The sequence below is a fragment of the Malania oleifera genome, chromosome 1 (assembly GCF_029873635.1).
Source record: "Malania oleifera isolate guangnan ecotype guangnan chromosome 1, ASM2987363v1, whole genome shotgun sequence".
NCBI lineage: Eukaryota > Viridiplantae > Streptophyta > Magnoliopsida > Santalales > Ximeniaceae > Malania > Malania oleifera.
In genome coordinates, this window is record NC_080417.1 from 128,478,718 (window position 1) to 128,505,361 (window position 26,644).

Consider the following 26,644-nt stretch of genomic DNA (forward strand, 5'->3'; position numbering starts at 1 on the left):
TTTCAAATTATCTTAAAATAAAAAAAGTTTATTTTTAATGAGAAAATGTTTTTCAATTAAAAAGTCCATCAAAATATAAAAATAATAATTTCTTTAATTTTATTTTGGTGTCCCAAACATAACGTACTATTAAACGTATATTTAAATTTGAATTTAAAAGAAACAAAAAAAATAGGTCCGTTTAAAAGATTTGTCATTATCACCAGCAATAGTAAATTAGGATTAGCAAACGAACGGAAGTAACAGCTCAGTACTGAGTAGTTTTGAATTTTAAGGAAAATACCAGGTATTATTAGTTTGAATCTCAGAAAATAATTCACGATAATCGCAATCCCCGAGGTGCTCTGTCTGTACTCGTGAAGGAATTTTTGCTTTCACACTTCATTTCTCGCGCTTTTTTCAACACTTCCATATTAAGAAGACAGACAAAAACTCCACTTGCGCTCTCTCTCTCTCTCACGCAAACGCGCGCGCGCACACACACGCACCCACACGCATTACTTTACTCACTGCCACCTCAGGGTTTTGCAGAGAAGAAGAAAAAAGAACTATAGCAATGGCGGGGTACAGAGCTGAAGACGACTACGATTATCTGTTCAAGGTAGTCTTGATTGGGGACTCTGGTGTGGGGAAGTCCAATTTGCTCTCCAGGTTCACCAAGAACGAGTTCAACCTTGAGTCCAAGTCTACTATTGGGGTTGAGTTCGCTACTCGCAGCTTGAATGTTGATGGCAAGGTCATCAAAGCCCAGATTTGGGACACTGCTGGCCAAGAAAGGTTTTCTTTCTTCTGCATCTTTGCCTTTTCTCATCTGGGTATTTCTTGAGCTTTGTGTTCGAGGCGATTTGAAATTTTTATCCATCTTGGGTGCTTTGTTTTTTCTTGGTAGATGGTTAACTGCTTGGAGTGGTTATGACGAGGGTTTTAGTTAATTTCGTGCTGGGATGCTTGTAGTGATAATTGATGAGTAAAATTCTTATATGGATTTGAGTGTTTGAGATCTGAACTTAAAAGAGGTTTTAGATTTTAGAAAAAAAATTTCGAGATGGGTTTTGGTATTTTGTTTCCTCTGTTGCTCCTTTCTTAGTGAAGCTTTTGTTGGCATCGGGATGCTTCTCTGGTGCATATATGGTTGTTCGTTCTGGTGCTTTTGAATTTCTGAGATGTGTTTGAGATCTGAAGGGTTTTAAGCCCGCCAGATTTGGTCTTGCTGGTATTGACTGAAAATCATATTTCCTTAGCGTTGCTGATGCTATAGTGGGCTCTATATGTATAATTTACTGAATTAGGGTATTTTTGCACTCTTTATGATGTCCTTGGAGGTAAATTAAGTTTATGTTTGTTGCGTGTCATACTGAAGCTTGCTTTTTGACGAACTACAAGTCTGTAACCCTTGTTATTAAGTTTCTTGTGCTTCTCTTTGGTTAATAGTTACAATAGCCCAACATGGATTTAGAAACAAGTGGGAACTCAAAGGCTGTTTGGCCATATACTTCCACTTCCATGACTTCTCCGCTAGATGCCAATCACCATCTCAGCTAATTTGAGAGATTTTGTTTTGATGATCAGTTTGCGGTTGGTCTACTGGATTTCTCAAAGGATTTGTTCCCCTCAACTCAAAGTAAAGAATATCCTGCCACTCTTTCTAACACACAACACACTCACAAATGCCCGATGCGGATATCATGATACTAGAAACCTGAGTGGTTCTTATGGAGGAAGAGTGTGTTTGTTTTGGTGGCTAGGCTAGGATAAGCATCCTTAGCCTAGCTTTGGTGCAACAAAGTAGTGGGGTAGGACTGGCCAAGAGGGAGGGCCTTCGCCCATCTACATGACACGAGGCTGCCCAGTCCTTTTCCACAGGCTAGGAGTGGCTAAGTAATAAAATACTAAACTGCCCTTTGTTATTACTTTTTCTGGTCAGTGTTCTTTTCATTGTTTTGATCTTTTAAATGGTTAATCTGTCCTTTATACATGAAAAACCAAAGTTCCAAACATGAAATAGGATAATTGTCGTAGCTAGTTCAATACTATTCAATTGAGTCCAGTTCCATAAATTTTAGCCACTGAAATAAACATACCTAGTGATGACATTTGGTAATGCGTAGTGATGCAAGATAGCATCATGGAATTACAGCCAACACATAATTTGGGAGAGATAGAGGAGAGGGGAAGAGGATAGAAGAAGGAAGAGGGAAGAAAAGAAAGCAGAATCTATGCTCTGTAAACAAGGGTCGACCCCCTGAGAGCTTGTCCAGTACCAAAAATGCATCTCAAGCTCTTAGGCGGGGACAGAATTTGAACCTATAGAGGGAACTATGATCAATAGAGTTAGACACTTAGCGACATCCCTAAAATAAAAAGAAAGCCACTTTTCACACACTACGACATAAACCATTCATATGACCAGGTCACAGGAATGCTTCTTCAGTTCGGTTATTCCTATTTGTCACTATCTATTGGTCGGCAAAGTTCGAACGAGAGTTTGAAAGCCCCAAACTCCATTATGAATGCTAGGGAATTGGAATTCCTATTGCCACATTATTTATAAGAAAGTTTATAATACGAGAAATTACACATATACCCCTAAAGATCCATGAAATGAAATTACAAACAAACCCCTAAAAATACACAAAGATAACAAACCAACCCCAAGTCCACATAATCTTACTACTGACTGAACGAAATACACATAATAAACTAATTAATTGAACCCTTGATCCAATTCTTTTGAATTAGGCTCCAACAAGGGTCTACCCATGGTTCAGCTTCTTGTCCCTACGTCAAATCTCCTCCAGTTGGAATAAATTCGGTTTCAGATTTTGAAAGGTTGGTGGATCACATATAAACCTTGTACAAATGACAGCAATTTGGTCTGAGTCAGGTGATTGCAGTGCTGGTCAATCCCTCAAAATGCTTACCAGCTTCATAATCAACTTCCTCTTGAAAATCTTCAGAATTTTTCAGGTTTTTATTTTTTTCAGGAAAAATCAAAATAAAGTAGTTGGAAGTATATATTTTACAGTTTTGGAAGTTGCAGAACAGGGGAAATTTTTCCACGTACCTTGCCAGCATGTGAGTTGCTGGCAGCAAATTTCTGGCAATGAGATTTGGCACAAAGGAAGATTAGAGGATGCCAAGTTCAATGGTAGTGGTGATGTGATGGAAAAAAGTAGAGGAAATTAGGGATTTTGGAGGGCCGATGGCTGGGAAGTCTTCTACCGGCATGTCAGGCCACATGTGTGGTTGGACAGCAATGAACTCCTGCTGGTTTTGGTGGTTTCTGGTATGGACAGTGTTATGGAATTCTTCCAGCAAAGAGGTGTTTGAAATATGAGTGACACTGGCAAAACTGTAATTTCGGATAGAAGTTGCAGGTTTTTTTTTTTTGGCTGAAAGTTCAGAGCAGAGAGGATGATTGAAGGGACTGATATCTGGGGTTGCGATTTGAATCCTGGATAGTTTCAAGATGGGAGATTAGGAGATAGAGAAATAGAAGATATTACAGAGAAGACAGGGAAGAAAAGAGAGAAGAAGAGAATTAAGGGATAAAATTAGTAAGGAGAAACATAATTAAAGAAATAGAATTGAGGGACAGGCATAGAATAAAGAAGAGAAAATAAGAACGAGATAGAAGAAGGGACAAGAGAGGAAATTAAGAGAAGGATTAGAAATTCAGAACCAGAGAGAGAGAGAGAGAATGATTGGAAGGAAAATGGGGAACTGAAATGGAAAAATAGAGATCATGTTGGGGCTCTGACACCAAATGACGCAGGATGATGCAGGACAGCATTATTGTATTAGAGCCAACATATAATTTGGAGAGATAAAGGAGAGGAGAGGGGAAGAGGAAGAAGGTAGTGAAGGAATGGAAGAACGGAGATCGTGTTTGGGCTTTGATACCAAATGATGCAGGACAGCATCATGAAATTAGAGCCAACATATAATTGGAGAGAGAAAGGATATGAGAGGGGAAGAGCAAGAAGGAAGAAGAAAATGAAGGAAGGAGATAGAAGATGAGAAATCACACGTTCGCTTCAATTCAAATTCATCAAAAACCACGTCTTACATGGTTTTCACATGCTATTTATAAGAAAGCCTATAATAACAAAAATTGCTCCTTCCTCTAAAATGCATAAATATTATAGGAAAACAACTCCAAATATGCATAATCCTACTACTAATCAGACTAGACACTCATAATAAACTAATTAATTAAACACAACAACCGCTGATTCTATTCTTCTGAGTTAGTCTCTGACAAGGATCTTCCTATGGCTTGGCTTATTGTCCTTCTTTGTGTTCTTTCATGTTTGTACTTTGTAGAAGCTGGCTTAGATGAGTTGTTAATCTCAAATGGAACTTTATCTATGTTAATACTGTAACCTTGTCATGGGCATTATTATTTTCTCTTGTACTCATAGATCTAAACAAGTAAAATGGCATAAGCATAACATTTTTCAGTTTGTAGTATGTGAAGTGTAAAGTAGATTCTACTTCTATTTGAATTTTGAACTCTATTTGTGGTGGCTTAATTGTTGTTTATTTTTACATACATCCGCTCACAACTATGCCTATTGGTTTATAATGGTACTGCCCTGGGTTAGACTATTCCATCACAAGGGGGTGGAATAGAAGGCACTGGAAATGCATCTGGGGTTACATTGCCCCACACAAAGGTAGGAATAAATGGCATTAGAATTGTGACATTTTTATGTCACAGATGGTTAAAAATACCTACAAGGTTTTCCACCTTTGACATTATCTTTAGAAAGTTTGAATCCCTCACGGTTCTATACCAAACTTATATTAGATCATGCCATGTAAAGTCCAACTTATTAATGGACAAAACCATGTTCTTCTATTAATATGGGGTTTCATTACTGTGAGATTGACTTTGGCCCTTTTGGATGTTACAATTATGGTTATACACCTATTTCCTAAAGTTAACCAAGAATCCTGCTACTTCAATTGTCATTCGCTATTCACTCACTTCTGAAAGCATCCTAGTGAAGTGCAAGCCAAAATTCTCAAGTCTCAAAAAATTGGGCGACTTTACATTTTTTGGGTCAAGTATCCCCAACACACTGGTTCCTTCCTCCTGCTCTTAACATTTCAATGGTGCCATGGGATATGGGCCCATAACTCCTTTTTTCCTTTCAAACCATCAAACTACATTACAAAACAGAGAGAACCTGCTCTGTATGTTTCAATACTTTTCTTGTTTCTTTGAGGCCTCAACCTTGAAAAGTGCTTTCTTAGCATAGGAAGATAGGATCAAGTGAAGTTTTATGCTTTCCAACTTCTACAGTGGATCATGCGACTTGAAATTGAACTTTTTATCTCTAGATGTCTCATTTTTAATGACACAAAACGAAAAAATGTGTGCGCTATGACTGGCTAATTTTTATCAAGGTGAACTATTAGTTTTGGCAGTAGTCTTACCTTGATTATATATGAGTGCATTAACCTTCATCTCAAAGTTGTTTAAGGTATGCGGTGTGCCTAGGTTCCAAGATTTGTACCTTTGCACTAGTCACCTACACAAAAAAAGGCACACTTGAGATGTCATGTAAAAAAGGAAATAACTAGCCAACTTCTCCTACTTACTTACCTTTCTTTACAAGGGTAAAATAGTGGTGGCAAACCTCTATTGTTCAAGCATCCGATAAAGGCCTTGCCTAAGATTACTCAAGCTGCAAATAGAAAGTTCTTTCTACCAAGGGAAAGAAAATCTAATAGAGAGAAGATCCCCAATTGATGAATTCCATAATTTGCGGAGGATGAAAACTTTGTTGAAGATATATTTTGGCTTAGAATAATGGCTGGCTGAAAGTTTTTTATTTGAAATTGTTTGGGGATACCAAGTAACACGTCATATTTTGAGTTTGCTTGCGAGAGGTCCACTTTCATCATTGTGCTGGAGGAAGAGTATGGGTGGATTACAATGCAACTGAAGAACTTATGGTTGATAGTGAACTTAGGATCCTTGGCAAATGACTATGGATGTTTGATTTCTATTCTAAAGTGTTAAGACAAGGGGAGTCCTCATGGGCCGGCTTGATACACATGGATGAGCTCCAACTTGACCCAAAAGCTTAAGCCATCAGGTCTTGGACCCAACCATGTGTATAAGTACCTATCCCTACTATATTTTTCATTTTTTTCCAATGTGAGACAAACTTACAAGTGGAAATTTCAACAATCTCCCCCTCACTTGTGAGTTCCAACCACTCCCCTTTGAACGGAAGCCATTACTTGTCATGCAACCAATTAGGAGCCATTACTCAACCATGGGAATGTTGTAGCTGGAGCTAGGAGACGCTGAGCTGGAGACGCGTTGCAAGCTGGAGCTGTTATCCACCATTTAATTTAAATGGATGAAACTTCTCTTTTTTGATTGATTGTATTTAAATTGTAATTAATTATCAGCCCTATAAATAGAGAGCTATGGAGAGTTGTGAAAAATATAGAGAGCAGAGAGAAGAAAGAGAGGAGGAAGAGAGTGAGAGGAAGAAGAGAGTTGTATTTTTCTGGCAGTTTTAGTGAATTTGTGGTGTGCTTTGTGGACGTAGGTCGATCTTAACCGAACCACGTAAACTTTTGGTGTTCATAATTTTCTGGTTGTTCATAGGGTCCTAACAAGTGGTATCAGAGCCCGGTTGGAGCAGAAAGATCAGATCGGAGTATTCACCGAAATCAGAGTTCTGTCCAGTGGCTCGAAATTGAATTTTGAGGCCACCATCACCTTCACCTCATCGAGACGAAGCCAACGGTGCAAACCGTAGCTCGAAAGGAGCTCAAACGAAGCTACACGCGCCAACATGCGCTTTGCTGGAGTAGGATGCCTCGTCACGCGCCAGTGACCTACCATTCATGCGCCCCACACGTCTTACTCGCCCGGACCGCCTTAGACTGACCTGGCAACCTGACTCTGACCCGCCGACCCAACCTGGATACTCACACAGGCCGGACCAACCCAAGACCTGATCCGCACCCGACCCGAATCAGTATCTGACCCGGCCCGCTCCAGACCCGGCCACGTCAGTGGCGCCCTGTTAGCGCCGAGTCAGCTGCCACGACATTTGCTGCGCCAGCAGGTGGACCCCACTGATACGTCAGCTATGCCACGTCAGTAGGTGAACCCCAGTGCCATGTTAGCGTGCCACGCTAGCATTGGCACATCAGCGTGCCACGCTAGCACTGGCACATCAGCGTGCCACATCAGTGTTGACCAGTTTGATCAAGTTTGACCTGATCTTTGACCGAGCTTTTTGGAGTCATTTTGGGTCTGTTTTTCAAACGACTTGAACCATTTCTAAGGTTTTCAACCGTTCTGGATCCAATCGTGCTATCCATTTGAGCTAATTCCATCTCTAGATCAGCGAATCGAGATGTCGAATGAAAAGAGCTCAAAGATCAAAATGTTCAATGACAAAAATTTTGGTTTCTGAAAGATGCAGATAGAAGATTATTTGTTTGGGAAGGAATTGCACTTACCATTGAAAGATAAGCCAACATCTATGAACGAGGATGAGTTGGAGTTGCTTGATCGAAAAGCTTTCGGAGCCATCAGAATGACGTTGTTAAAGTCTGTGGCATTCAATATCAAGCATGTATCATCCACCAAGTCTCTGATGGATGCACTTTCTAATATGTATGAGCATCCATCAGCCGCTAACAAGGTACATCTCATGAAAAAATTATTTACTATGAGCATGTCTGCAGGTGAAAGTTTTAGTAGATATTTGAACAATTTCAACGAGTTGTCGGATCAACTCGCCTCAGTCGGGATAACATTTGATAAAGAGATTCATGCCCTACTGATTCTCAGTTAGTTGCTCGAAAGTTGGAATGGTGTTGTTACAGTTAGTGAAGATTGACCCATGTGAGGATTGCATATTTGGAAAACAGAAGAGAGTCAGTTTTTAGACAAACATCAGTATCCCAAAGAAGGAGAGACTTGAGCTAGTCCATTCAGATGTATGGGGACTAACAACCATTTTGTCCACAGGTGGGAAGCATTACTTTGTCACGTTTATCGATGATCATTCACGAAAGGTATGAGTTTACTTCCTGAAGTATAAATCTAATGTTTTTGATGCTTTTAAATTTTGAAACCAATGGTAGAAAGCGAAATTGGTTTGAAAATTAAGAAGCTGAGAACAGATAACGGTGGTGAGTATGTTGACGCCGAGTTCAAGAAATTCTGTTATGAGCATGGTATCAGAATGGAAAGAACTATGTTAGGTACGTTTCAACACAAAGGCGTAGCCGAGCAGATGAACAGAACGTTGACAGAAAAAAACCAGAAGCATGCGTATGCAGTTAGGCTTGTCAAAGATGTTTTGGGCAGAAGCAGTCAACACAGCAGCTTATTTGATTAACAGGAGTCCATCAGTACCATTGGACTATAGTCTACCTGAAGAAGTTTGGAGTAACAAAGAGGTAAAACTTTCACAGTTGAAAGTTTTTGGTTGTGTTGCATATGTACATATCAATGATCATGTTAGAAATAAGTTGGATCCGAAATCCCGAAAATGCACTTTTATCGGTTATGGTGGAGATGAATATGGATATCGCATTTGGGATGATGAAAACAAAAGGGTGATCAAAAGCAGAGATGTGATTTTTGATGGAAAGGTGATGTGCAAAGATAGACACACAACAGAGTCTACAGAGTTTGAAACAACCTTTGTAGACGTGGATGATGTTTTAGAAGGTGTAAGGACACGTCAGCAGAACACTGATAATCCTCAGCAGAATACCGAGATTCCTCAGGCAGAGGAACATGTGGAGTAGATTGTTGCACCACTACCTCCTACTCCAGCACCAGAGCTTAGGAGATCTTCTCGGCAACATGTACCAAACAGGAGGTATGTGAACCATTTACTTCTTACAGATGGAAGAGAACCTGAATACTATGTTGAAGCATGTCAGGCAAGAGATTCAAGCAAGCGAGAGCTTGCAAGGAAAGACGAGATGAAGTCTCTTAACTCCAATAAAACATGGAAACTAGTTAAGTTGCCCAATGGTAAGAAGGCTCTTCACAACTAATGGGTATACAGGATTAAAGAAGAGCATGATGGATCCAAGAGATATAAAGCTCGGTTAGTAGTCAAAGGTTTTGAACAGAAGGAAGGAATTGATTACATTGATATTTTTGCACCAGTTGTCAAGTTGACAACCATCAGATCTGTTTTGAGTATTGTTGCCTCAAAGGGTTTACATCTTGAGTAGTTGGACGTGAAGACGACATTTCTTCATGGTAATCTTGATGAGGAAATTTATATGCAACAACCAAAAGGTTTCTCAGTAAAAGGTAAAGAGAATCTTGTATGCAAATTGAAAAAGAGTTTGTATGGTCTGAAACAAGCTCCTAGACAGTGGTACAAGAAATTTGACAGCTATATGCAGAGGAACAATTTTTAGAAGTGCAATGCCGACCACTATTGCTACTTCAAAAGGTATCGTACTAGCTATATTATCCTATTGTTATATGTTGATGATATGCTAGTTGCAGGATCAGATATATAGAAGAGATCAAAAAATTGAATTTGCAATTGTTAGAGGAATTTAATATGAAAGACTTGGGTCCTGCAAAGTAGATTCTTGAGATGCGGATCTTTAGAGATAAGCAACAAGGGACGTTGCAGTTATCTCAGTTAGAGTACATCAGCCGTATTTTACAGAGGTTTAACATGAGCAGCGCCAAGGCTATAAATACACCATTGGCAAGTCATTTTCGTCTCTCAAAGGATCAGTCTCCTCAAACAAATGAAGAGAAAAACTTCATGACTAAGGTACCATACGCCTCAGCTGTTGGAAGTCTAATGTATGCTATGGTTGGTACCAGACCAGATATTGGCCAAGCAATGGGAGTTGTCAGCAGGTATATGTCAAATCCAGGGAAGACACATTGGGAAGCAGTGAAGTAAATTTTGAGATATCTACGTGGCACTATTGATAAGTGCCTATGTTTCGGCAAAAGTGATTTGAAAATCTAAGGATTTGTAGATACTGATTTTGCAGGTAAAATTGATCATCGCAGAAGCACCATCGGGTATATATTCACTGTTGGCACAACAACTGTTAGTTGGATGTCACAAATACAGAAGATTGTTGTTTTATCAACTACATAAGCTGAGTATGTAGCAATGATAGCCAGTAAAGAGATGATTTGACTTCAAGGTTTGTTAACGGAGCTTGGATTAAAGCAGGAGAGGAATGTTTTGTACAGTGATAGTCAGAGTGCAATACATCTAGCAAAGAACTCCGCATTTCATTCAAGAACTAAGCATATTAGATTGCGTTATCACTTCGTTAGATCTTTGATAGAAGATGGCGTGTTAACACTTGAAAAAATCCAAGGTAACAGAAATCCGGCAGATATATTAACTAAGGTGATGACTACAGAGAAGCTGAAGTTGTGTTCAACTTCAATTGGTCTTCATGCCTGAAGACATATTTTGAGCACATCATTTATTCATGATACTGATTGAGGAGGCGTCTCCGTCTCCAAGTGGGAGATTGTTGTAGCTAAAGCCAGGAGACGCGTTGCAAGCTGGAGCTGTTATTCACCATTTAATTAAAATGGATGAAACTTCTCTTTTTTTGATTTATTGTATTTAAATTGTAATTAATTATCAGCCCTATAAATAGAGAGCTGTGGAGAGTTGTGAAAAATATAAAGAGCAGAGAGAAGAAAGAGAGGAGGAAGAGAGTGAGAGGAAGAAGAGAGTTGTATTTTTCCGGCGGTTTTAGTTAATTTGTGGTGTGCTCTGTGGACGTAGGTCGATCTTGACCGAACCACGTAAATTTCTGGTATTCATAATTTTATGTTTGCTTACAGGGTCCTAACAAGGAAAGAGCATGAAACCATGGGAGTCCACTCATCTACAGAGTTGTATTTTTCCGGCTGTTTTAGTGAATTTGTGGTGTGCTCCGTGGACGTAGGTCGATCTTGACCGAATCACGTAAATTTCTGGTGTTCATAATTTTCTGGTTGCTCACAGGATCCTAACAGGGAAAGGGCATGAAACCATGGGAGTCCACTCATCTACGGGAGTAGCCTTCGTAGGATCCATCACTCCTCTTCTACGAGATCAAGTTGATCTTGCAGGAACACATGCACAAACACTCGAGCCCAACTTGACTGAAAAGCTTAAGCTATTAGGTCTTGGGCCCCATCATGTGTATAAGCACCCATCCTTCACTATATTTTTTCAATGTGGGACAAACTCACAAGTGAAATTCTTGACATTAATATTAATAAAATTGGGGGTAAACAGTCTATTAGAGTTTAGCAGAGTCGTAGGGAGGAGTCTATTAAACCATCAAATTCTGCTGTAGGGGCTGGAGACTTGCCTGTTGAAGCAGTAACTGCCCAACTCTTGATTGAACCACTCACAAGGAAGATCTTGCATTGGACTTTCTTGATTCTGGTCAGAATTTGGGTTGTGAGCTGGTGAGGTGAACCTTCAGACTGATGTGATGGAATTGTGTGGGGCATTGAAGGGGGAATGTGACATTCTGAGCTTTTGATGATGGAAGCAGTGGTTCAATGTAGCAGGAGCTAGGAGGTTCCACCAAGGAAAATTTTTGCAGAAGTGCATCATCCTTTGGCAGGGACCCTGAGAATTACAAGACAGGTTTCTTGAATGCTGAAGAGGGAGGAGGTGATTTGTAGTATAATGATGAGCTAGATGGATGCACTGCCAGCAGGCGATTATGAGCTATTGTTGGAGAAGTTAAGGATCCATGAGGATATTTGTTGTCCTCCTCGCTTCTGATTTTTACTATGCTAAATGAGACTTCTGACTAACTTGATCATGGTCTTATTTTCAAAATATAACTATAGGACACTTCCATGTCTTCCTCTCCTTCAAGCATCTTCCGCCACCTCATTATCCATCAACGCTGCTGCCAAAATTTGATGATTTCCAATCAGCCAACACAGTATAAAACCTAAAGTCGTTCCTCTCTATTTGCATTCTTTTGAATCTTTTATTTGGAAATTTATAATTCTCCCAAAATCAAGGCATTTACATGGATTGCAGTCCTGGATGAATCAATACTAATTATCTTTTAAAGAGGAGGCCAACCTTTATCTCCTAATGTGCGTGCATGCTTTGTTATCAGAGTGGGGAGATAGTTTATCTGTTCTTGCATTGGCCTTTTTGTGGGAAAAATTTGGAACAAACTTTTTGGTGTTACTGGGGAGCATTGGGCATGTCCTTCGTCTTTATATAATGAAAGTCTCCTTTCTTTTAGGGCTAATGGTAAAGGGATGAGAGAAAGGCTATGGAGAAGTGCTACTTTTGTAGAGAGTTTTGGCAATTGGTCAGAGCACAATGCTAGAATATTCAATGGTTCTACTATTCCTGTTGATCTTTTATGGTTTAAGGTGGTCTTCTTGGTGTCTTTTTTGGTTTCTGCCCATGTTTTTTCTTGAGAATTTCTTTGATTAGAGGGACTGTAGAGTTGCTTTTCATTAGTTGTCCTTTCCTTGTTTTGTTCTTTTTATTTTGTTTATTATTTTATGTTCTTTGATTAGTGGATGATGCCTGCCTCATCATTCCCTTTGTATCTTCCGCCTTTTCTCTTAATACCTGGATGTACACACTACTGATCCTTTTGCACTGATTTTATTGATTGTGCCCTACTAGAGCATAGACTGGAAATTCACATGTACTGTTTGTATGAATATTAGAGATCGTTGGTTTACTGAATAACATTTATTATATAAGCTTTTTATACACAATTATATTAAATGTGCACTCCATTTTCCATAGCTGTGTGCCTATAACTATGCCCTGTGCCTTGTGCCAAAGCCTCATTTACCCTTTTATGAATTAGTGCACCCTCAACAACTATTTGTCAAACATTATATTTCTTTTAATATTAAAAAAATTGCTTCCTTCACTAGAAAACTGTAATTGCTTCTTTACATGTGCTAAATTATAATCTGATTCTTTATCTTGGTGATGTTTCATTGAAGTTTCAATATGCTGGATACATGGAGTTGATAGGTGTATTTATAAAAAAAAGCAAAAGAAATAATTAAAATAGGTTCATTTTTTTTAATAGGAAAACTCTTCATCTCGTCGAAAATGAGTGATTTAATTTCGTATCACAACAATTTTGTTGCTTGCTGTTATCTAGGAACTGGGTATTCCATTTAATCCATTAAATGAGGCTACCCAGAGGCTAGAACTTAGTATGACTTCTAATGCCCTTGGTCTTTCATCGGAGTATTTGATTTATTTGTTATAGTCACTGTATTGTTAATATTATCATCTATATGTGGGATGGGCTTAGCTTTTTCAATATTTTTCATAAGTCATGAAGTCAATGAGCTGATTCTTTTAGCAAGTTGTTGCTGTACTGATGCTGCTATAGTTTGCTATAGTTTGTATTATTGTAGAACAGAATTAGTATGCAGTTTGCTGACATCATGGCTTTAAAACCTGGACCCTTGACCAACCTGGTAAAGCCAGCCAGTGTGGTTGGACTGGTTAAACTGGTGGGTCAAAAAGGGTGGTCGAATCAGTGATATATAGTAGTAGTAGTAGTAATAATACAGATGCTGATCATAATAACCTCTTAGTTAATTAGAATTAAAAATAGTTATTAGGAACATCCAAGATAATTTTTGTTTTATTTTTCTTATTATTTCTATTATATTCTTGAGATTCATTATTAATAAAAACAAGTTTTAAGTGGTAGTGAGAAAAATATTTAATTCAATTAAAAATTTAGTTAAGGATCATTATCCAAAAAAAATTTACTCAAGGATAAACAAAATTATGGTTTGAATAAATTGTATGTCTTTATATTTATTCATGTAACATATGTTTTGTATGTATACACATTGTTCAACAATAGAATTAGAAAGGTCAGTGGCTTTATTGGCAACATCATTGGTCTTTCTATCGTAGGTCTGGGCCTCGAAACCTGTTGATGGCATTTTTCACATCTTTTTTGTTACAAGGGACCTCGTCAACCCAGCAGGTCCTTTGGGTCTGGCCAAGTCAGGCTGGGTTAACCCATTTTGGCTGGGTTGATGCCAGTTTGCTTCAACTTTCAGTCTGACACTGTGCCTGGCAAGTAAACAGACTGGTTTCTGGTCCAACACAGTTTGACCAGCTGGTCCCGTCCAGGTCTTAAAACTATGGATAATATAATTTGGCTTTTCTGAGTTAAGTTTAAATTGGGGAGTTGAGGTTAGCTTCATTGAAATGCCAATATTAATTCGTATCAGTGTCAAGTACTTGTGAATGAGTTTACTTGAAATCTAGGTAGTAGGAGCTTTAATAAATTGCATTCAGATAACCCACTTGTAAGTTGAGAGTTTTGGAAATGATAAAATTTGAGATTTTTTACAAGTTTTTTGTCTTGAAGTTCTAGGTACTCTTTCTTTTCATTCCTCTTCAGTCCTCACTCTAGTACTATGATATTCTTGAGTTCTTGAAATTGTTTCCTTAACTTTTTCTTAAGCTTGTTCTCTTTTTCCTGTCAACATCTCATTCACCTAGTTTGAAAAACAATATGTGACCTCAAGGGTTTGATAGCCATATTGGTGAGGATAACAAAGTGATGCAAAGATCAATTTTACACTTGCCTTCACCCAGTTCAGGTGAGAAATTGAACTATAGTTTCTCATATTTTAAAAAAATCAAATGCATGGAAGATATGTGCCTAACTATGTTACTTATCTGCAAACCCTAGTAAACATATCTAGGTTTTGAATTATTGTCAGCTTTTTTTTCGTCTTTCCTGTTTCACTTCAATAAGAATATGGAATGGAGAAGGATCCATATGTGTGGAGGGCACAAAAATAGGTATTATGGAGGAATCAATCTAGTGTTTGTTAGGAATCTGTGAGCATCCAGATCAAAATGACACCACAGATTTAACGTGGTTTAGTTAATAACAACCTACGTCCACGGAGCACACACCAAGAATTCACTATCTCATCGGAAAATATTACAATTCTCTCTCTCTCTCTTCCTCCCTTCTTCCTCTCAGCTCTCTCTGAGCTTCTCACGCGTCTGCAATCTCTCTGTGCTATATATGCACACACCTGTACTACACATTACATCTTCCATAGCCCTCCTTCTATAGGCTTGGAATTTACATCATAATTAATACAAATCAATCAAATTGGAAGTTACAACAAAGAGATAAATAGAGAGAAATTGCACCATAAATTGCACCGCGTGAAATTAAATTCACCGCGTTTTCCAACTCAGCCCTCCTGGCTATCTTCTGGCTCCATCTCTAACAATCTCCCACTTGGAGACAGAGACACCTCCTCAACCAGAGTATCATGAATAAATGATGTGCTCATAATATGTGTCTTCAAGCATGAAGACCAATTGAAGTTGAACATAACTTCAGTTTCTCTGTAGTCACCATCTTCCTGTTTGCTCGACTCCTGTGGACTAATCTGATAGCTGTCATCTTCACAACTGGTGTAAAAATGCCGGTGTAGTCAATCCCTTCCTTCTGCTCAAAACCTTTGACTACCAACTAAGGCTTGTACCTCCTGGAGCCGTCATGCTCCTCTTCAATGCTGTACACCCACTTATTGTGAAGGCCTTTAGGCAACTTCCACATTCTGTTGGAGGTGAGGAACTTCATCTCATCCTTGATCGCAAGCTCCCACTTGCTCGTATCTGCCACCTGACATGCTTCATCATAGCATTCGGGCACTCCTCCATCTGTAGGAAGTAAGTAATCAATATACCTTTTGTCTGGTATATGGGACCTAGTAGAACTCCTAAGCTCTGAAGCTGCTGCTCCACTGGTTCCTCCACCTGAGGACTCTCGGTATTTTGCTGATGTGTCCCAACACATTCTGAGTGGACCAGCTCTAGTCCCTTCTTCTTTGGGGTATGGGTGTTTATCTGGAAACTAACCCTCTTCTGTTTCCTGACTATACAACCCTCACACATGTCAACCTACACTGACTGTAGACCACTCAAATTTTCCTTTGAGTGCATCACTCTGAGTCCCTTCTCGCTCATGTGACAAAGTCGTTGGTGCCAGATGTTGCTGTCGTCATTTCCTGTAGCAACTAAAATATACATGGAGGCATTGGAGGTTAGAAAAAGTGTTCCGTTTTTCTTATCTCGCGCAATTGTTAGTACACCCTTTGAAACTTTCCATTCATTGCCAATGAATTTCGTCGTGTATCTCTCATCTGCCAGCTGACCAACTGAGATCAAATTCTTTCTCAGATCTGGAATATACCTGACATCCTTCAGCTTCCATACTGACCCGTTTATATTGATCTTCATAACTCCCTTGCCGGTTACGTCGTAAGGTTGATCGTTGCCAAGGTACATCTCACCAAAATTACCTGGTGTGTACTCCTCTAGGCAATTTCTGCAGCATGTGGCATGAAATGAGGCTCCGGAGTCTAAGACCCAAGACTCCTGCTTGCTTTCCAAAAAGCAGATCAACATCTCATCATTCTTGAAAGCAATATTTGCTTCTATCTTTGCCCTCGTCTCGAATTCTTTATTCTGACTCCTGCATTGGTTCCTGTAATGACCAGTCTTTCCACAGTTCCAGCACTCAATAACTTTAGTGCTCTGAGAACCTGTGTCTTGAGTACCTCTAGGATTTCCTGATTGAGACTGTCTGGGCCTAGATCTACTGCGGTTGTTTGATCGTCTATGCTTGTTTCCTTTGCCTTGACTCTCCATGTTCAAGGTTGAACTCGAATTGGAGTTATGGTTTGGCTGCATTCTTATTTCATCCGTCAAAATCATGCTGACGACCTTATCGTATACAAGTTTCGATTTTCCTGTGGAGCTACTAATGACAGTGACGACACTATTCCAATTTTTAGGCAACTGACTGAGAATCAATAGAGCCCGAATCTCATTATCAAACATTATCCTGACTGAGGCGAGTTGATCAACTAACTCATTGAAGTTATTCAAATGCTTGCTAAAACTCTCACCTGTAGATATGTTAATCGTAAATAGTCTTTTCATGAGATGTATCTTGTTTGCGGCTGAAGGCTACTCGTTCATATTAGAGAGCGCATTCATCAGAGACTTGGTGGATGTTATATGCTTGATATTGAATGCCAAAGATTTCGACAATGTCATTCTGATGGCTCCGAGGGCATTTCGATCTAGCAACTCCTACTCATCCTCGTTCATGGATGTTGGCTTACCCTTTAACGGTAAGTGCAATTCCTTTCCAAATAAATAATCTTCTATCTGCATCTTCCAGAAACCGAAATTGTTTCCGTTGAACATTTCTATTTTTGAGCTCTTTTCATTTGACATCTTGATTCGCTGATCTAAAGATGGAATTAGCTCAAATGGATAGCGCGGTTGGATCCGGAACGATCGAAAACCTTAGAAATAGTTCAAGTCGCTCGGAAAACGGACCCAAAACGACTCCGAAAAGCTCAGTCAAGCCTGAGCAAACTTGGTCAAGCATGTTGACGTGGCACTGCTAATGTGGCACTTGCTGAAGTGGCGCTGGCGTGGCCATGGGGTCCACCTGCTGACGTGGCAGGGGATGGGGCCCATTGGCGGCGTGGCAGGGTGGGGCCCACCTGCTGACGTGTCAATAGCCTGTTGATGTGGGGCTGAGGTGGAGGTTAGACCGGATCTCGGGTTACCCAGGTCTGAGTGTCTTTTCGGTTTGGGTCGGGTATAGGACCGGGTCGGGTCGAGGCGGATCGGGTGAAGAAGACGCGTGCACCGCGTGAGGGACTGTTCGCCGGCGTGTGGACGGTGCGTGGAGAGGCATCTTGCTTCGGCAAGGCGCATTGCGGCGCGTGTGGTTTCTACAGAACTTCGTTCAAGCTCCGAATTGCACCCTTCTCTTCGTCTCGGCGAGCTAAATGCGATGATGGCCTCAAAAGACAGTTTTGTTCAACTGGACAGAGCTCTAAATTTTGGGATCACTTCCAATCTGGCTTTTCTGCTCCAATCGGGCTCTGATACCACTTGTTAGGAACCTGTGAGCATCTAGATCAAAATGATACCAAAGATTTAACGTGGTTCGGTCAATAACAACCTATGTCCACGGAGCACACACCAAGAATTCACTATCTCGCTAGAAAATATTACAATTCTCTCTCTCTCTCTCTCTCTCTCTTTCTCTTCCTCCCTTCTTCCTCTCAGCTTTCTCTAAGCTTTTCACGCTTCTGCACTCTCTCTGTGCTATATATGCACACACTTGTGCTACACATTACATCTTCCACAGCCCTCCTTTTATAGGCTTGGAATTTACATCATAATCAATACAAATCAATCAAATTGGAAGTTACAACAAAGAGATAAATTGCACCATAAATTGTACCGCGTGAAATTAAATTCACCCCGTTTTCCAAGTCAGCCCTCATGGCTGTCTTTTAGAGATAAATAGAGATAAATTGCACCGTAAATTGCACCGCGTGAAATTAAATTCACCGCGTTTTCCAACTCAACCCTCTTGGCTGTCTTCTGGCTCCATCTCTAACAGTGTTTTCATTTCTCTCCCTGCTCAACTCGTTTTGCTTGTTTTTATTTTTTAGATAATTATATTTTTTTATTCCTAACCTATGGTGTATTTTGTTTGTGGTGTATATTGTGTTAATTGTGGTAACTATCGGTGGAGTAGATTCCAAGTTAAGAGTCATGGAGAGAAGTTTCAGATTCTAGAGATTTCAAGATAAGTACTAGTAATGTTCTTAAATGAGAATTAGTTTGGCTGACATAAGGGGCTGCAGGAGTTAAGAAGTAAATCAGGAATAAATTGGGTTGAGGCAATAAAAAAAATTTGATAGCACTCCAACTTCGGAAGATATTGTGTATATCACATGAATGGGCAATGATTCATATAATCAACTCCACCTTGTGGGACTTAAGGTTAGTTTTTGTTTTGTTGCCCAAGTGGTGGTTAGTTTCTTTCTAAATATTTAGAATATATGTTTTGACATCATCTTTTTTAAATGTGGCTTTGTACATTTTTGTTTCTAATTTATTATTTTTATCAATATTTTCATTTAGCATTATTAAGATACTGGATTTTAATTCAGGCTAATACTCCATATCCATAGATTTAAGCATTGATGGAGGTGGTGGTGACAATCAAAGGGATGATGATGGGAATGGGGGCAGAAGTTGGTGGGCCTTGCACTTGTGTTCCTTCTAGATAGTTCTGTTATTAAAATTGTAAATATAATTTAAAACTTGTCATTTCTCTCTCCTAGCTACATCTGGTAGTGGCCATCAGGCAATAACTTCATGATAACCATAAATATCTTAGTGAAATGAGTTGTGTCTCCTTTTTGAGTCTAGTTTGGCATATCTGTTCTTCTGGTACTTGATTGAAGTAAGAGCATTATAGGAGCCAGACAAAAAGGAAAGAAAACACAAATCAAACAAAATTAGAAAGAAATGAAAAAACAACGCCAGAACAATTAATGAAGAGCGGCTTTCCAGTCCCTTTGCAGATCAGATAAAGACATTCCTTTCTATTGATTTTAAAAATAATAATAATTAGCTGGTCACCAAAGTGATGCCAAGAACACAGTCCTACACAGATAAAGATCCACAGGAATGGCAGGACCTGTAGAATTTAGTTGTGGAATCCTTTTAGAATTTATAAATTTAGTTTGTTATTTAAGTCCATTTTTCTATCCCACTCTTGGATTTTTGATACTGATTGTTTGTCCTCGTGCTCAGTGGATGTTCCAATATTCAGATTCAATTATCACATTCTGAGCGCATAATAAAAAGAAGTGATATAAATGCCTTTTTGTTAAATAAGATGGGATCATAAAAACTAGAGAAAATTAACAGTCAGTATCATTAAGGTTCTCTTATGTATTTGTGGTTTCTTTTATGGATCTTTTGGAAGTTTGAAAGAATAAGGGGTTGAGGTTGGTGTTGAGGTGGGGCTGGGGTTCACGTGGTGTGTTTCCTCTCCACCTTCTGAGGTTTCACTTTTTTAAGGATTTCTCCTACTTCACCTAGATTTGTTTTTGAGTTGGAAAGTCTCTTTTCAGCTGGTGTAGTGCATGTTAACTTGCCTAAAGTTTACAGTGTTATTATCTGAGATTTTTCCATTTGTCTTCAATTTTTTAATCAACACATCCTTTCCTATTCTAGTTCTTGATGCCACAAGGCCTTACTGTAGACATGTTCAATTTATTAATGTTGAGGCTTGATATACGTTCTTGACCGACAGCTCAACTGCTAAAGCTCAAGGGGTTATTTAACATGATATAGAGGCACTCATCAGGAGGTCCTTGATTCAATTCTTTTTAGTTTTCCTCCCATCCACCAATAACTAGGCTGCATTGCTGGGTGGTGTGAAGGCATTGTTTGCCAACAACTTTAACTACTTAAGCATTGAGGTCAAGTTGTGATCTAATAATTAAAAATGGTTTGAGCTCATTTGATTGAATCAATCATCTCTTATGCCTAATGGTCCCATGCCCTAGATTTCTGTGTGTTTGTGCTGGTTTTCTCAGTTTATTTTACATAGATTTTATGTGTGTTGAGAACTCTATGACATGGGTTGTATTGTGTGGTCATTGAAAAGGCAAGCTTTTTTATTGAATTGGTCACTAAATCACTTTCATTAAAAGCTGCCATCAACAATTTGGTTAGTAAATCACTTTTGTGAAGTTAAAAAATAAAAACTAATTTTGAACCTAAAATCAGTCGCAAAAATCATGTCTGTTCTTTCTCCAAAGCTGATTTTAGAGTGAAAAATAATAACATCCCTACTGAATCATTGCATGTCAATTTACAGCTAATTTTACACACTCAAAATCACTTTTACTTGAAGCTACCATAAACAAGCTCTTTGTATGGTATGTGGATCCTTCCTGTCAGGAAAGGTTGGTATTTTCAGTTTTTTTATTGTTTTTTTCACAGTGAAATAATGGATGGGAAGTTAAGTTGCATTAGCTGTTCAGGGATAATCTTAGTTATTATGTTGTTTTTTACAGTGTAAATAAAAGATGGTAGCGCTTTAAGCTACATTAGTTGTTCAGGGATAATCTTACATTCTTAATCCTTCCTGCAATAATTGTTCAGTGATAGTATGAAAATTTGATATGGTTATCCTTCTTTCAGAAAATTTTGCAAGTCTGGCCATCTTTATGCGTGTTTTCATCAACATTCTGTTTTTTAGTGAGTTGAGCAAAATGTAATTGGATTGTTGGAATTGTCATGCTGTGTGGTATGGTCCAGGCTGTACATGCCTGTTTAAAGATTTTAAAGTTCCATTAAAGCATGAGAAGTAGAAAATGCTTACATTGCTGTGCATGAAATAATTGAATTGCTCTTTGTTAGTAGCAGAGTTCACTGCTGCTTGTAACTTCCAAATTTTATTGTACAATTTATTTATTTATTTATTTATTTTGAGGCAATAGAAAGCACATCTGTTGTTCACTGCCATGTCAGTGAAATTTTATTGGTACAAATTTTATTGTACATTTTTTTTTTTTGTTGAAACAGATATAAAATGTTTTACCTCAATATGCCCCATAGAAACTGTCTACCTAAGACTGCCCCCTGGCCCGTAGGTCCTAATACAACATTAGAATTCTAGTTCTTCCAAAGAGGTATCTCACTGATGGCTCAGACTTGTACCATTGAAGAGTTCTTCAGCAGGTTTTCCATCGAGTCCACCAAATTCTGAGATTGTTGCTTTCATTTCTCACCTTTCAACTGTCAGAGATAAGCAATTATGGATTTTAATTTCCTGCTTGACTTCATAGGTACCGTGCTATCACGAGTGCTTACTATCGAGGAGCAGTAGGTGCACTTCTCGTGTACGATGTCACCAGACACTCAACATTTGAGAATGTTGAGAGATGGTTAAAGGAATTAAGGAACCATACAGATCCCAACATTGTCGTGATGCTCGTTGGGAACAAATCCGATCTCCGTCACCTTGTAGCAGTCTCGACCGAAGATGGGAAGAACTTTGCTGAGAGAGAATCGCTCTACTTCATGGAAACTTCCGCATTGGAAGCAACGAATGTAGAAAATGCATTTGCGGAAGTTCTAACTCAGATATACCGTATCGTGAGTAAGAAGGCAGTTGAAGGAGGAGAGGATGGAGGTGCATCCGTTCCTGGTAAAGGAGAGAAGATAAATGTCAAAGATGATGTTTCTGCCTTGAAGAAAGTTGGATGCTGCTCAAGCTAGAATCCGTGTGTTTTTTGGATTGAGGGTTTCTGGCATCTCTCTGCCTGTAATATTTTCTCATGGGTGCATCCCAGAAGAGAACCGGGAAAAGGGAGTTTTCTTAGGACATTGATTTGCTGTGTCCAATTACAGTATGTAGTGTGGTGATCTTTAGCAGCAGAATAGGTAGAATTGTTTCTACCATCCTTCCATTCTTTTTTGGTTTTTCTTTCATTTTTCCTCTTACTAGTTTCTTTGTCAGAAATTTCATGATCAGAATTGTGCAACTTGTCTCGTGTAGTTATTTATTTGAAACTGCCCTAGCCATGGATATGATATAACTTTCAGTAATTATTACTGGAGAAGTTGCTGGCTTTATAGGATTGCTTTTTAAGTAATACCACAGTTGCAGCATTAGGATATCAAATATGCTGTGTTAAATCCAGAATTTTATTTTATTATTTATTATTTATTATTTTTATAGGATTGCTTTATCATGTGTTTGCTTTCACCCTACGCCTGAGAGTAATTCAGTTGACAAAATATAATATAAAATTATGTGTGTATTAAAAAAAATTTACACAAATATAAGTTTTAAAAGACGCGCCATCGGTTTGTGTTCTTTTATAAGACATTTTTTAATTTTATAGGACATGTTAATGAATGTTTTCCGTTTACTTTACATCATTTTATCTGAAGAAGCATGTTGCATATATTTTGCAGTTGAATCTCTATCACAATAATAGGGATCTCTTCAACAAGTGGTTAATGTGAATCATTTTGTGAATCCCTCTTTATGAATTTCAGAAATGATAAAAGAAAGAAAATGTATGAATTGGACACAACAAAATACTTTTTTAATGTAAAGAAGAAAACTATCTCAAAGAAAAAGAAGTATTTTTTTCTTTAAAAAAATTTATTTATTTGGTTGGAGAAAGATATATATCAAGTATCTTGGAAAAACAAAAGATACTGATTTTTCTTGAGATTTGGTAAGAAGACAGAAACTTTCTTAAGGTTTTAAAATTTTCATTAACCTTGCCAATGCTTTAAAAATATTCCAGACTTCTATTTAGATTTGTCAAAAAGAAGACGAGGTTCTTGAAAATTTGAAATTTTAGGGAGGTCAACGACTTTTTACTAAATCATGCTAGGTCTTTTGTCTTTATTGAAAATGTGTTGGACAAATCACATCATCACATGCTTGCCACATGAACAGTAACACCTCCACACAAGAGGGCTAGTCACATTGTTGTGTATTGAGCATGCAACCAATGGCACCTCTCCAAGAACAAGTACGGCAGGTTAGCCACATGCTGAGCTGACCACCAACTTCCCGCAAAGGGAGCATGTTGCATGTATTGCATATTGACCATGCACAATTGAGAACATCTTCTTAAGAGGAGCATGCATTGCCTACCTTGTGCTAGCCATGTGACTAGAAACATCTTTACAAGAGGGAGAATGTTAAGCAAGCTATGTATTGACAATATGATTTGGTGCACCTCCTTAAGGTGGAGTAGGTTAGGCTAAATATGTTTTGATTATATGATTGGGAATACTTATCCAAGGGTGAGTAGGCAAAGTCAATCACGTGTTTGTGCACCTAACACCTAATAAGGAGCATCCACCTTACAGGGAGCAAGTTAAATCATTCACATGTTGACCATGTGAAAAGAGGCACCTTTTTTTAGAGAGAATAGGTCAAAATGGGTACGTATTAGCCACGTGAAAGGAAGCATCTCTCTAAGAGAGAGTAGGTTGGTTCAATCATGTTGTAATCACATATCAAAAGTGCCCCTTGAAGGGCAAGAGAGGCCATATTAGCATACTAAGTATATTCTACTCTCAACTATATGCTATTATAGACCATTTAACTAGGATCAACCATGTGGGTTGAGAAGATTTAAAATAATGATTCCTTTGCCCCAAGCATGAGGACTATTGATCTTCGTCACAGATATGCAGCGGAAGCACACAATCACATACGAATGAATCAACAAATACCAATGCAATCACTCAATGATGAAATATACTTAAGAATCAAATACTTAGTAATGAGAAGAATAAGAACATAACCAAAAGACACAAGATTTACGTGTTTTGTCAATTTGCCTACATCTATGGGAGTAGCAACTTTGGTTTCATTATGAATAATTTCAAAGCTTACATTAGGGTTACAAATTAATGATTATATGCAAACCCTAAACATACAGGAACCTTAGATCCTATCAAAACAATCCCTATAGCAATTCCCTGAGGAAATCCCTTTAATTAGCCCAATCTACTGGCCCCCAATTTGAAAATACGTAACCTGCACTGACTGAAACTGTCGACGGTTTGGAGTAGAAAGAAACACCTCTGCATTTTTCCTGAAATCGTCGACAGTTAAAGCCCAAACTGATTATCCCCTTGCCTGCAGACTCCTCTCATGCTCTTGCTCCTCGCTTCATGTAGCTTTCCCCGGTGCATGTGCTTCCGCTAAAAATATGAGTCACATCTGCAACAATCTCTACCTTGGTGAATATTCACCACTTTGGAAATCTGAAAGCATAACTGTTGCTCCACTCGGGATAGTAGATTTGGGCTCGTCTCCCATCTAGCACTTGAAGACGTTGATCAAGTCCAAGCAATGCTTGAACTTGTTTGTTGTGGCCAACTTTGTTAGCATATCAGCCGCATTGTTAGATGTATGAACCTTCTCAAGAAGAAGTTCCCCTAAAGCAATCAATTCCCTGACCCTGTGATACCACACATCAATGTGCTCCGTCCTCGCATGGTACATCTAATTCTTTGCTAAGTAAATGGCACTTTGACCATCACACTGTAGCTGAACTCCACCTTACTGGACACCTAGCTCTCTGACCAACCCCATAAGCCACAACTTTTCCTTGGCAGCCTTAGCCATTGCCATGTACTTCGACTTGGTAGTAGACAATGCCACGAGCGATTGCACCATAAACCTCCAACAAATAGGTCCTCCCACAAGTGTAAATACGTACCATGTGGTAGACTTCCTGTCATCCAGGTCTCCTGTGTAATCAGCATCCACATACCTTACTACCGTTGGATCACTCTATTATGCACTCAACACTATGCCATATCCGGTCATACCCATCAAGTACCTGAGAATCAACTTCATAGCATCCTAGTGTTGTTGACTTGAATTTGAGAAGAACTTGCTCACCATGCTAACAACATGTGTCAGGTCCAGCCTCGTACACACCATGACATACATCAGACACTCCACTACGCTCACATAAGGGAGCCTCAACATATCATGAAGCTCATCGTTCGTCCTTGGGCATTGGGCGGTAGACAACCTGAAATGACTCGCCAAAGGCATATTCATCGGCTTAGCATTAGCTATGCTAAACCTCTCCAACACCTTCTCCACATTGCCGCACTAAGATAACCATAGTCTCCCTGCAGCTCTGTCCTTGCGAATCTCCATGCCAAGTATCCTCTTGCCTGCACCCAAGTCTTTTCTGTCGAACTCTTTTCCCAACAGAGTTTTCAACTGATTCACCTCGGTCATGTCTTTAGTAGCAATCAACATATTGTCAAAGTATAGTAATAGAAATATGAGAGGCTCGTCCTCAAAATTCCTCACATAGACGCAACAATCGTACTCACACCTCATGTAGCCAATAGGGGTCATATAGGCATCAAACCTCTTACCCCACTACCTCGAAGACTGCTTTAGCCCATATAGTGACTTCTTCAGTTTGCAGACTAATTGCTCCAGTCCAGGTTGGCTAAACCTTTCTGGCTGTGTCATTTAAATCAGTTCCTCTAGGTCACCATGAAGGAACGTCGTCTTTACGTCTATATGCTCGAGATGCATATCATGTTGTGTGACCAGCCCCAATACTACCCTGATGAAAATGTGCTTGACCACAGGGGAGAAGATTTCATCATAATCTAGTGAGTACCCCTTCGTTACCAAGAGAGCCTTATACTTCTCTCTCTTTCCTTTTCTGAAATTGCTTCATTCTTTTTGTATACCCACTTGCATCCGATTGCCCGCTTCCTAGCTAGAAGCTCCACCAAGTCCCACGTTTGGTTCTTATGCAACGACTCCATCTCCTCCACCATAACACCTATCCAGCGACCCTTCTCGTCGCTCTGCACGACCTCCTGAAAGGTAGTAGGATCTCCGTTGTTGGTGACAAGCGCATAAGACACCAGATAGTTAAAGTCGTACCTGGGGGTGGCCTGACGATGTGTTTGGGTATGTCTGTAGCTATGCTCTGACGCGGCTGCTGGTCATCCGAGCTAGAACTCCCTATGTCATCTCTACCTTGAGTTTCTGACTCCATCTGCACCACTGGCTGATCTCTCAGGCTAGGATTCTCTACACGTTTGCCCTAAGTATCTAACTCCACCTGAATCGCATGCTCATTACTATTGCGATTTTCTGGCATTTGTTTCTCTATTTCTTCCCGAGTACGCCGTAACTTGGGTTTCTCATTGAAAAC

At 39.2% G+C, this 26,644-nt stretch overlaps 1 protein-coding gene across 1 annotated transcript; it reads left to right on the forward strand.

The window, feature by feature from the left end:
* The first annotated feature begins 299 nt into the window (after nucleotides 1-299).
* On the forward strand, nucleotides 300-22,590 carry LOC131151230 (ras-related protein RIC2). The gene is made up of 2 exons (XM_058102486.1): nucleotides 300-777; nucleotides 21,752-22,590. The coding sequence occupies exons 1-2, from the start codon at nucleotides 557-559 to the stop codon at nucleotides 22,182-22,184; spliced, it is 654 nt and encodes a 217-aa protein (XP_057958469.1). The 5' UTR covers nucleotides 300-556; the 3' UTR covers nucleotides 22,185-22,590.
* The last annotated feature ends 4,054 nt before the right edge of the window (nucleotides 22,591-26,644 follow it).

Excerpts from the sequence above, each read along its gene's own strand:
- LOC131151230 (XM_058102486.1), top strand. The coding sequence starts at position 557 with ATGGCGGGGTACAGAGCTGAAGACGACTACGATTATCTGTTCAAGGTA. Across the intron at positions 778-21,751 it reads GACACTGCTGGCCAAGAAAG|GTACCGTGCTATCACGAGTG; the intron begins GTTTTCTTTCTT and ends TTGACTTCATAG.